The sequence below is a fragment of the Oncorhynchus nerka genome, linkage group LG3, assembly GCF_034236695.1.
Source record: "Oncorhynchus nerka isolate Pitt River linkage group LG3, Oner_Uvic_2.0, whole genome shotgun sequence".
Classification (NCBI taxonomy): Eukaryota; Metazoa; Chordata; class Actinopteri; order Salmoniformes; family Salmonidae; genus Oncorhynchus; species Oncorhynchus nerka.
Window position 1 is genome coordinate 29,877,001 of NC_088398.1, and position 12,942 is coordinate 29,889,942.

General features: G+C 45.0%; 1 protein-coding gene across 1 annotated transcript in view; it reads left to right on the forward strand.

The window, feature by feature from the left end:
• Positions 1-12,942, forward strand: part of me1 (malic enzyme 1, NADP(+)-dependent, cytosolic) — a 118,045-nt gene that overhangs the window by 100,686 nt on the left and 4,417 nt on the right. Inside the window, exons 7-11 of the mRNA XM_029629293.2 lie at positions 9,467-9,576; positions 10,924-11,021; positions 11,723-11,836; positions 12,263-12,368; positions 12,731-12,873. Coding sequence (XP_029485153.2) covers positions 9,467-9,576; positions 10,924-11,021; positions 11,723-11,836; positions 12,263-12,368; positions 12,731-12,873 — 571 coding nt within the window. The remainder of the gene's footprint in view (positions 1-9,466; positions 9,577-10,923; positions 11,022-11,722; positions 11,837-12,262; positions 12,369-12,730; positions 12,874-12,942) is intronic.

A 12,942-nucleotide genomic window follows, 5' to 3' on the forward strand; every position in this document is an offset into this window, starting at 1 on the left:
TGCGAGAACACGTGGGCGGACGAAGAGAGAGCAGTAGGAGTAGCAGTGTTATCTGTGGTGATCCATGTTTCCGTCAGTGCCAAGAAGTCGAGGGCAATGACAATGCCACCAGCCATACTTCTCATTCTGTGCATGATTTCCTGCAAGATAGGAATGTCAGTGTTCTCCCATGGCCAGCAAAGAGCCCGGATCTCAATCCCAATGAGCACGTCTGAGACCTTTTGGATCGGCGGGTGAGGACTGGGGCCATGCCCCCCAAAATGTCCGGGAACTTGCAGGTGCCTTGGTGGAAGAGTGGGGTAAAATATCACCGCAAGAACTGGCAAATCTGGTGCAGTCCATGAGGAGGAAATGCACTGTAGTACTTAATGCAGCATGTGGCCACACCAGATACTGACTGTTACTTTTGATTTTGACCTCCCCTTTGTTCAGGGACACATTATTCAATTTCTGTTAGTCACACGTCTGTGGAACGTGTTCAGTTTATGTCTCAGTTGAATCTTGTTATGTTCATTCAAATATTTACACGTTAAGTTTGCTGAAAATAAACACAGTTGACAGTGAGAGGACGTTTCTTATTTTGCTGAGTTGATATGTACAGTTTCTAGGGTACAACTTCTGCTTCAGAAATAGCTACAATTCATTGAGGCTATATCTCAATCGATTTTATTACAAAGCTTAATTTTTTCTGGTGCTCCTAGATTTTATGTTGTGCACATAACTGTTTTAAGTTGTAAGCACTAGTACTACCAATTTTTTTATTTTATTTAGTTAGAGCCCTGGATGAGACACCATTCTTCCACGAGAAATTCCTTAATTTAGTGTTTTGTTGATGGTGGTGAAAACGCTGTCTCAGGTGCCTCTCCAGAATCTCCAATAAGTGTTCAATTGGGTTGAGATCTGGTGACAGACAGACAGACACTTTAAAACCCTATGCTCATATGAGACCCTTCTTTCAAAGTCAATGAGATCTCTTCTCCTAGACAGACATGGTCACCAAAATAATGGGCAACTGGGCATTTTGATACATTACCCTAAATATGATGGTATGCTAATTGCTTAATTAACTCCGGAGCCACACTTGGGTGGAAGCACCTGTCTTCAATATACTTTGTATCCCTCATTTACGCAAGTGTTTCCTTTATTTTTGCAGTTACCTGTAGGTCTGTGGCAGAGGTGTCCAGTCATGTGTTACCTTGTCTTGTTCTTACCTTTTGTGGTGTGATGTCCTATAGACCTACTGGGCTGGAGAGGCCTTGGCCACTGTTTGTGTTTCCCTACAGAGAAGATGGAGACATCTGAGAGAATAATGACATAAACTTCAGAATTGTTATTTAAGACTTAGAGCTTAGCATTATCTAATTGCAGATATCCAAACAAAAACAAAAAGTGCAAGTATGCAAATCTCAATGATCAAAGCCAGTAGTAAACCCAGTAGTACAACCATCAAGGAGTGAATTTGGTGCCGAAGGATATGGCCGCTGTTTTACAAATACATTAAAAACTGTAATATCTTATGTTTCACCCAGTCGTGGCTGAATGACGACATGAATAACATACAGCTGGCGGGTTTTATCCTTTTTCGGCGGGATAGAACAGCGGCCTCTGGTAAGATAAGGGGCGGCGGCCTATGCATATTTGTAAACCACCGCTACCGCAGGAGATCGAAGGAAGTCTCGAGGTTTTGCTCGCCTGAGGTAGAGTATCTCATGATAAGCTGTAGACTACGTTATTTACCAAGAGAGTTTACATCTATATTTTTCGTAGCTCTCTATATACCACTGCAGACCAATGCTGGCTCGAAGACCACACTCGATGAGCAGTATACAGCCATAAGCAAACAGGAATACTCTCATCCAGAGGCGGCGCTCCTAGTGGCCGGGGACTTTTATGCAGGGAAACTCATCAGTTTTACCTAATTTCTATCAGAATATTAAATGTGCAGAGGGGGGAAAAACTCTAGACCGCCTTTACTCCACACACAGAGAAGCGTACAAAGCTCTCCCTCGCCCTCCATTTGACAACTCCGACCATAATTCTATCCGCCTCATTCCTGCTTACAAGCAAAAACTAAAGCAGGAAGCACCAGTTACTCGGTCAATAAGAACGTGTTCAGATGAAGCAGATGCTAAGCTACAGGACTCTTTTGCTATCACAGACTGGAATATGTTCTGGGAGTATACCACGTCAGTCACTGGCTTCATCAATAAGTGCATCGATGACGTTGTCACCACAGTGACCGTACGTACATACCCCAACCAGAAGCCATGGATTACAGGCAACATCCGCACCGAGCTAAAGGGTAGAGCTGCCACTTTCAAGGAACCCTGAAGCCTATAAGAAATCCCGCTATGCCTTCTGACGAACCATCAAACAAGCAAAGTGTCAATACAGGACTAAGATTGAATTGTACTACACCGGCCCCGACACTCGTCGGATGTCGCAAGGCTTGCAAACTATTACAGACTACAAAGGGAAGCACAGCCACGAGCTGCCCAGTGACACAAATCTACCAGACGAGCTAAATTACTTCTATGCTCGCTTCGAGGCAAGTAACACTGAAACATGCATGAGAGCACCAGCGGTTCTGGACGACTGTGTAATCACACTCTCCGTAGCCGATGTGAGTAAGACCTTTAAACAGGTCAACATTCACAAGGCCGCAGGACCAGACGGATTACTAGGACGTTTACTCCGAGCATGCGCTGACCAACTGGCAAGTGTCTATAATTACATTTTCAACCTATCCCTGATTGAGTCTATAATACCAACATGTTTCAAGCAGACCACAATAGTCCCTGTTCCCAAGAACACTAAGGTAACCTGCCTAAATTACTACTGACCCGTAGCACTCACATCTGTAGCCATGAAGGGCTTTGAAAGGCTGGTCATGGGTCACATCAACACCATTATCCCAGAAACACTAGACCCACTCCAACAGATCCACAGATGTTGCAATCTCTATTGCACTCAACACTGCCCTTTCCCACCTGTACAAAAGGAACACCAATGTGAGAATGCCATTCATTGACTTCAACTCAGCGTTCAACACCATAGTGCCCTCAAAGCTCATCACTAAGCTAGGTATGCTGGGACTAAACACCTCCCTCTGCAACTGGATCCTGGACTTCCTAACGGGCCTCCCCCAGGTGTTAAGGGTAGGGAACAACACATCCGCCACGCTGATCCTCAACACATGGGCCCCTCAGGGGTGCGTGCTCAGTCCCCTCCTGTACTCCCTGTTCACTCATAACTGCATGGCCAGGCATGACTCCAACACCATCATTAAGTTTGTCGACGACACAACAGTGGTAGGCCTAATCACCAACAACGATGAGACAGCCTATAGGGAGGAGGTCAGAGACCAGGACAACAACATCTCCCTCAATGTGGAGGGAGGAGGAGATGATTGTGGACTACAGGAAAAGGAGGACTGAGCATGCCCCCATTCTCATCGACGGGGCTGTAATGGAGCAGGTTGAGAGCTTCAAGTTCCTTGGTGTCCACTTCACCAACAAACTTTCATGGTCCAAACACACCAAGACAGTCGTGAAGAGGGCACGACAAAACCTATTCTCCCTCAGGAGACTGAAAAGATTTGGCATGGGCCCCCAGATCCTCAAAAGGTTCTACAGCTGCACCATCGAGAGCATCCTTACTGGTTGTATCACTGCCTGGTATTGTAACTGCTCGGCCTTTGACCGCAAGGCACTACAGGGGCCAAGCTTCCTGAAAATACAATATTTTGGGATATGGAAAATATATTTCACAGATGGTACACGAAACTTGTTTGTTTTGTCACAAACTGAAACTATTTGAATTTTAGCAACTAGGAAATGGCGGAGTGATTTCTGCATAGTGCATCTTTAACACACTTCAACCTTCTAGAATATCACCTTTTACAGTTTTTAAAAAATCGCTTTGGTACTATTTTCACAAGTATGTGGTACATTTTCACAACTCTTAGTAACAACTCCAAACTGGTCACACTTGTAATGCAGCCCGTCTTTCATTCAAAACCTGCCACTGTGCATTGATTTGGATCGTAAACATCTCTCACCACACAACCATTGATTCAAAATATAAGTTTATTGTGAAATGTAATGAGAACATCGGTTTAATCACCAAAACACAACATTATGATATCTTTTCAGTTTGGTTGTTTTAACTACCAGTTAATCCAATAGCAAACCATGTAGGTGTCAAATCGCCCTTAGAAGTGCTGAAAGTAATTTACTACAGTACTGTAAATCACAGTATATTATACCGTTTTCACAGTAGGCAATACATTTACATTACCCAACAAAATTGACCGAAAATCTATCATTTCCATAATATCTATCCAATGTGTGAACATAGAAGACATCCTCAACAATCATTCATGCAACAACAACAAATCTGATGGAATTGCAATCTGTAATCAAATGTAAGAAATGTAATTACTTTCATTAATTTGTATCAAGCCTGTCTTGAGCATTTGGCCATAAATTCTCATCCACACCAGTACCGAAAGGTTGCTAGGTCGAATCCCCGAATCCCCTGACAAGGTAAAGATCTGTCGTTCTGCCTCTGAACAAGGCAGTTCCTAGGCCGTCATTGTAAATAAGAATTTGTTCTTAACTGACTTGCCTAGTTAAATCAAATAAAATGTTTTTTAAAAAACTCGGCCTGCAGTTGTTTCCAGGTCATTGTTGCTCTCAAAAGACTCCAGGTAAATGTGTTCCATAGATACCTGGTGCTTCTTCAGAAGCCAGGCGATTGTTGGTAGGCTGATGGATGCCACATTGGCAAAGGTGTCACAGTTCTCCTCAATGGCCTGCTTTATTTCCTGTCAAATAGGTGGGCATGGGCCCCATCAAAATCCATATATAATAGACAAACCAGTTTAATAAATGGTTAAGTGATTAACCATTAAGCACAGTTGGATTAAGTGATGGACAAAAGTATTTAAACAAATTATAAGGAAATCATATGAAAAGTATTTTGAGATTGCATTGTGAAAGACTTCACATGAAAGGTATTTCTAGATGAAACACTGATTAGATTTTGTGTGTTGTACTTAGTCAATTGAAAATGTGCTTAAAGTTTTTGATCTTTTTGAGTTTTGCACTAAGAGTTGTGAAATGTTACCACGTACTTGTGAAAAATAGCAGCAAGGCAATAAAAAAAAGAAACTGTATGCGATCGCGTCTCATGACGTCGGGCTTTGTAGCTTTAAAGATCCATTAGTCACTATCACGTCACCATTGAGGTACACAATGTCAGACATACAGTATCAAGCACAGATAATGTGGCAACAACACATCTGTCCTTCATTCTCCACATGTAACTTTATCCTGCTCCCACTGTCCAGCCAATATGTACTTTGGTACATTCTTGTCATGATCTCTTCTCATAAGGACCTCAATGTAATCAATGTAATCTCATATGATTCGGTTACGTCACTGTTGTGATATCACAGTATTATGCTAGTAACGCCACACCCTCTTGTCGCATCGCTTAGCAATAATAACCATGCCAACCCTTGATGATGTCACCAAGTCAAGGAAGTTATACACAATAGTACACTTGAATGGATTATAGCCAATCTACAGAAAAACCACTCTACCCTTTGATCAATATTTCAATTCAACCCTTGCATTTTTGTGCCTCACATTCTTTAAGATAGCTACAGATGCAAATCTGACTTAAACAATCTGTGATCATCCACTTAACAAATGTTCTCTTTATCTTACACATGTCATCTAAAGTTGATCAGGCTTGACAGTTCACTAGATGCGTTGGAGTTATTTACACAACGCAAGCTTGAATCAATTATATTAGAACATTTTCGCATAAAAAAATATATATATAAAAAATGACTTAAATATAGGCCTACATTTTATATAATATTTGGCTAAGAAACATGTTAGTATTCTCTGTCATTTGTGGGCAATCTGTCATTTGTGGGCAATCTGTCATTTGTGGGCAAAATACCTATCTAAGCTGCTTACCAATGCACTTTCTTTGTCCAACTAGGCTACCTCTTGGAACATAGGGCTACCTGTCTCCCTGAATGTTCTCTCACCTAAAATGTTATCCCCATTGTGTAGTGTGCAGTGTACAAGAGACTGGCAGTTTGTAGTAAAGTTTAGGCCTACCTTTAGACTTAGACCAACCTAGTTGAGTTGAGATCTATGGTGTCCTCTCCCTTGTACAGTAGCACACAACCAGCAATGCTTTTTGTGCGTGTATTTGTTTATCTGCATTACGTTACTGGGTGTGTTTCTTCAACTTTTCCTCGGAACACTGCTTTTTTTTGGTTAAGGCCTGATGTGGTACAGTTTAACCAATGCGTAAGCAACCCAGACCTATTCTGAGCCCCTTCAGCAGGGCCACACACACACACACACACAGCCTTAGCTCACAGGTGTGTGTTGTGCCAGGGAGATGTGGTTAGCCTGGTCCATGATCTGTTTGTGCTTTTGAAGCCAACTCTTATGGTTGTTGTACGACCACATGAGTTGGCTATTCATCACATACAGATTTGGGACCAGGTTAGGTGAACTGTCTTGTGAACACTTCCATAAGCAGGTGCAAGGAGGATGACTTTTTCCACATTGTCCCTCTAATCTACAGTGACAGATGGAATGTTTTCCAGTTGTCTCTGCAGCCATTCTGTCTCCTAGGAGTCTGACTGGACAGTCTAGTTGACAGAGGAGCTGAGGAGTGGAGCTGAAGGGACCGGTATAGAGAGAACTGATTCCCCCTGCCAAATCACAGTCCGAGTACATGGATATGGATACTCTATTTTGTACCATCTATTGCATCTTGTCGATGCCGCTCTGTCATTGCTCATCCACATATTTATATGTATATGTTCTTAGTCCATTCCTTTACTTAGATTTGTGTGTATTAGGCAGTTGTTGTGGAATTGTTAGATTACATGTTAGACGTTGCTGCACTGTCGGAACTAGAAGCCCAAGCAATTCGCTACACTCACAATAACATCTGCTAACCATGTGTATGTGACCAATACAATTTGATTTGATTTGGATTGTTCCTTTTTTCCATAACAGCCATCTTCCCCAATATCTCATGGCTATCATTGAGTTATGGGCTGATTTAGCACTGGGCAGAGGAGCTCCTCTCAACAGGTCTTCTCATCTCTCTCTTTCATCAGAGAAAGACAACAGGCTTTTGGGAAGAATGGAAATCGTTAATGCATACCAGGGGGTTTTGTTCTGGTCGGAGGTACCTCCCTCTAGCCCCCACGCCTAACTCCCCTCTAGCTGTCACTCCCTCTCCCTTTTCTCCCCCTCTCCCCCTCTCTCTATTGGTATGGCCTGAGGAGCAGGGGCTTGGCCCTAGCCAAGACTGATCCAAACACAGTCACTGTTTTCAGTCTCTCCCTCCATCACAAACACTCTCATTTTGCTTTTGATTGATTGATTGTGGCCATTCAGTCCTCATTAGAACTCCTATGTGTAGATCGTGTACTGTCTATCAGCAGGATAGAATACGTCTGTGCTTCCACTCAAAGCTCTCCACTCCTTACTATATGATTGTGTCACACGCAACACGAGAGCTGCTTGACTGTCATCTGTCTCAGAGCTACAGAGCCACAGCCCTCTGCCTCCAAAAACCACCTCTTTGAAGAAGTGCGAGGGCGCCTGTTTTTCTGGATGGACTGAGGTGACCTCGCAGGGAATACAATAAAGCCCGGTAGGGGGCGGTAGTGGTGCTGCAGTTGCGACAGCATCCTCGCCTCTCCCGCAGCCCTGAGACAATGAAAAGTTTATGGTCCTCCACGTAGCCATAGCTCCACTGCTTTAGCACTTTGCTTTCCCCTCGGCCTGATAGAAAACACATTTTCTCTCCACGGTCCTGCTGTGCTCGTTTTGAGCGCTCGTTCCGTCCTTCCCTGCGCCAATCGTCACTTACAGAATGCGCCATATCACAGATGGCTGATTCTGATGAATACAGGGTCAGACAGACCGACACAGTGATGGAACCCACCTCTCTGATCTGGAGCTGAAGTTTTATTATCGCTGAAGCCCAACTCTCATCCTCTCACCCTTCCTCTCCAATTCTCATCCCCCTCTCAATTCTTCCTCCTCCTCCTGCCCCGAAGGCCTAAGCTTTTCAGCAGCAGAAGGCCAACTGGGAAACCGCTTTAGTGACTTGTACAATAAGCTGCAGAAGTGCCGGGGCGAATATTTTCCATGTGCCGGGTGCGACGAGGTGGGGCTTTACCAGAAAGATGGAGAGAAGGAGCGAACGAGAGCGGTAGAGAGAGAAATAATGGAGAGGGACAGAAAGACGGAGAGGGTTAGAGACGACCGCGTCATATTGGAGCGAGAAAGATCCATGAAGAGCAATGGGGTGAAAGTCGCATCACCTCTCCCTCTCCTTGCCCCCGTGGTTGATGGGTCCATACTCGGGGCTGGCGTCGCTCTCTGTTTGCTTGACCTGTCCCCAATTTCCTCCCGCGCCATGCTGCCGAAATGCGAGCCCTGGAGGTTTCATTAGAAACGCATGTCCCACCCTCTCCCTCCCTCCACCCCTATTGTATATGTGTGACACTGGGCTTGGCTAATAGAGCTTATGTTACTCTGTTTTCACAGATTTACAGCACTGCTGAAGAGAGTATTGGAACCGGGAGTTACTTTCTGCTAAGGCTATTTTAGCAACTCATAACGCACTTCTTATTGTCTGTGTATCGTGTTTGTTGTCGGGTTTTGCTATTAGTGGATGAAGAGGCCTATATGTTGGTGAACAGGGTGTCAGGTGGACTGTGGATTAGCTTGTAAAGTAGATTGGTGATGATTTACTCGGAGGTCCTGCCATTCTTGCCATTACTCAGGGTTTTATAGTGTTTCCGTTCCTTTTGTGGTAGCTAGTCGATCTCCCTTCTTGACAGACATTTAACCTGTCTAGTCACCTGAAGGACAGCTGTTTGAGGATCGGTCACTAAGCAGAGGCAAATAGCCTGTCATGGAATCAGTCCTGAACACCAAGTTTCTTGCTGCATTCTTGTGGCCTAAGTCATTGACAAGGTGGATCGCTGGATGCTATAGCCTGCATATTGAGACATGCGTATTTACATGCATAATTAGTCGTATGCATAAACACACCAAGCTCATACAGCATCCCACTCCACACGTTTCAAATGTAACTCCTCAACAGTGAAGGAGTGCCCTCTCCAGGACACAACTCTGAAGGTCCTTATTCTTATGGTGTAGAAGAGGGACTTGGTACAGGCATAGGCAATGCACTATATAGAGCATGCTACACAGAGGTGTGTGTGTGTGTGTGTGTGTGCAACATTCCTCTGTATTGTAGATGCACAGCATTATCACAGTCCTGGAAGTGATTCATCTGATTCTCTCCTTTTGTTTGAACTCTCTTGGCCCTGTGGTGAATGACTAGAAAAGGGGTAGGGATGTGAATGTGGTATTATCTGACTTGGCTGTCTCATCCACAGGTATGGAATGGATTGTCTTATTCAGTTTGAGGACTTTGCCAATACCAATGCCTTCCGTCTGCTGAGCAAGTACCGCGACCAGTACTGCACGTTCAACGATGACATCCAAGGTACACGTATACTTCAATTGCAAAATTCCAATGTCAATTGCACAGAGACTCGATAACGTGCTCACAAGAACCCACCCTCGCACGACGCACACGCACACACACATACCACATGCACCCAAACTCCCTCTCGATCAATCATCCTCCTTTTTTTTTCTATTTCCACTTTCTCTTCCTCCCTTCCTATATCCCTTTTCCTTTCTTCTCCAACGCACGCAAGCGCACACACGCACATCCATCCGCCCATTCATCCAATCAATCAGTTTAAATCAGATAGCTTGTTCATGGAGCACTAATTCAAATCTCAAACAAACACACCGAGCCCCTGATCCCTCTCTCTGACGGCTCTCTCTGACCCCCCTCTCTCTGACGGCTCTCTCTGACCCCCCTCTCTCTGACCCCCCTCTCTCTGACGGCTCTCTCTGACCCCCCTCTCTGACCCCCTCCCTCTGACCCCCTCTCTCTGACCCCCTCTATCTGACCCCCCTCTCTCTGACCCCTCTCGCTAATCACTCACTCTGACCCCTCCCTCTGACCCCTCTCTCTGACGGCTCTCTGATCACTCTCTCTCTGATCCCTCTCTGACGGCTCTCTCTGATCCCCCTCTCTGATCGCTCTCTCTCTGATCGCTCTCTCTCTGATCCGTCTCGCTGATCGCTCTCTCTCTCTGACCCATCTCTCTAACACCCCGCTCTGATCGCTCTCTCTCTGACCCCTCTCTGACGGCTCTCTCTGATCCCTCTCTCTGATCGCTCTCTCTCTGACCCCTTGATAGAGTCCTGTGGAAAACAACAGTAAGTCCAGAGACTCCAGACTCGGGCTGTGTCGCAAATGGCACCGCTATTCCCTCTGTAGTGGACTACTTTTGACCAGAGCGTTATGGGCCCTGTGCGCACTATACAGGGAATAGGGTGCCATTTGGGACACGGACCAACTTTTTGCATCCGCTCTGTTAATGAGACCACAGTATCAGTCACACCGTGTCTGAGGAGCCATTAGTTTGTCTGTCAAATAAAACTACATTCCCCAGAAATTAGCCCTGGTAGCCGTTGTTATTTCTGCAGGCTAATCTAAACCATATTTTCTCTCTAATTCTCTGTCTCGGTAAATCTGCTTGCTATTACTGCAGACAACGTAAAGAGCAAATGCACTTTTGCTGTACAAGCCCTATGATGTACTGAGGAGATTGTGTTACGGTGTGGCTCTGTAATATGTCTCATCTTTTATTTTGTCTGTTTTCTGTCTTTTATACTCTCTCTCTCTCTCTCGCTCTCTCTCTCTCTGCGATAGTAACTCACTTGAGGAAATCTCATACTTGCAGGGCAAAATCATATATGTCCCCCCCCCCAGGTACCGCTGCAGTGGCGGTGGCCGGCCTACTCGCTGCCCTTCGTGTCACCAAGAGCAAGATGTCAGACCATACCATTGTATTCCAGGGTGCAGGGGAGGTGTGTGCAGAGCTCTTGTCAATGTGCAAATTCACTCCTGGTTTCTTTTCTGCTCAGAAACACGGCAGACTGATTGCCCCTAATGACAGAATCAGAAATAAGCGCAAACCAATGCTTCAAATTCCCATTCCCAATCACTGAGCTTTTTATTGAGGTCTAGTAGACCTCCTAGGCTGTGGCTCAACAGAACCTGTCTCTAATAAACAGGAGAACATGGCCATAAAATTGTGATTAGCTCAACATAATTTGTAATGGGGAGACATTTAGAATGTATTTTAGTCTCTGGGGCTCTTGGCCTGACTGTGAACTATAGTACCCCCCATCTTCTTTAAAATGCCAAGTTTCATGTGTTTTCCATGTTGATGCATGACCACTTTGTATTGAAAGGGAAGTAGATGGTAATGTGTAGAATTTGAGGGCATTTTACAGTAAAGGGTTATTGTGCTGAGAACAGAAGAAAATGACTTGTTGAGCCTTTCAAGCGTTTCACTGACCTGCATTGAATTAAATCCCCAAATAAAAGGTGTGCATTAATATAACGAGAGTCGAGATTATATTAAGTCTGAATAATAACTGGGTAAATTGTCTGCAGGTTTAGGGGTGAAAGCTAGGGACTTATTCCTTGTTTGATCAGGGAAGTGAATGGTGGGGCACAGAGGTATTCCTATCACATCTGCCTTCTCTATCCCTCTTGTCCCCAGGCTGCGATGGGGATAGCTGACCTCATCACGATGGCGATGGAGAAGGAGGGACTCCCAAAAGACGAGGCTCTGAGGAAGATCTGGATGGTTGACTCCAAGGGCCTCATCATCAAGGTGATACAAGTACCTCCGCTCTGCCACTCGGCCAGGGTCACTCAGCCCCTGTAGAGTAGACACAGCTCTGTCTGGAGTCCCCACTGTCCGGACCTATAGACATGCATATAGTCATGATGTATGAATAGATTTGTCACCAACTCTGTAGACCAGCATTGAGTCAACACTGCCCTCTAGTGACCAGAACACATAGCACTTGACTCCACTGAAACCCCATCAAGCTTATTTCCCTTAAGTGGGTTAGGGTTGAGCAGTTCAGAATCTTTGGCTCTTGGAGATAGTCTTTGTGTTTTTGTGCCTGTGTTTGAATGCCTCCATGTATTCATTTCAGAGATCCTCAAAGAGAGCACGGCAGCTGCCAGTTGGCATGTGTAGAAACAAGCTTTATCACAATCTGTCTTCCAACTATCTCTCTTCCACTCTCAGGGCAGAGACCACCTGACCCATGAGAAGGAGAGGTTTGCCCACGAGCACGAGCAGATGAGGAACCTGGTAGATGTGGTGCATGAACTCAAACCCACAGCCATCATAGGTAATACACCAATCAGCTCACTGGGGGAGGGGGGGTCAATTGGATTTTCATATAACCTTTATTTATGTAGATTATAATTCCATACAATCCAGTAAATCACTGAGATTTAATTGACATTCCAATTACCCAATATCTCTCCAGGTGGATAGAGCTGGTTTACAACTCCTGGGTTAGAGTTTGTAGTCTGCATGGTTAATGTGTTCTCTCGTGGGTCTTGTTCATTAGGATACACCACAGCAAAACATTTTGCAACGGCAAATGAAAGTGAGCATTTCGTATTGGGTTTAAGTTCAGGTAGTCCCTCCCTGTTTCAGTCCGTTTTCTTCCGTTTGGTGCCTAATGAATACGATCCTGCTCTCTAGGTGTGGCGGCCATCTCTGGAGCTTTCACGGAGGAAATCATTCGGGACATGGCCTCGTTTAACGAGAGGCCAATCATCTTCGCCCTTAGCAACCCCACCAGCAAGGCAGAGTGCACTGCCGAGCAGTGCTACGCCATCACAGAGGTACTGGAGGGGGTCTGAAGTGTGCTGTTGCAAATGTCTTCAAATGTCTGTGTACTTCAACACTCAAAC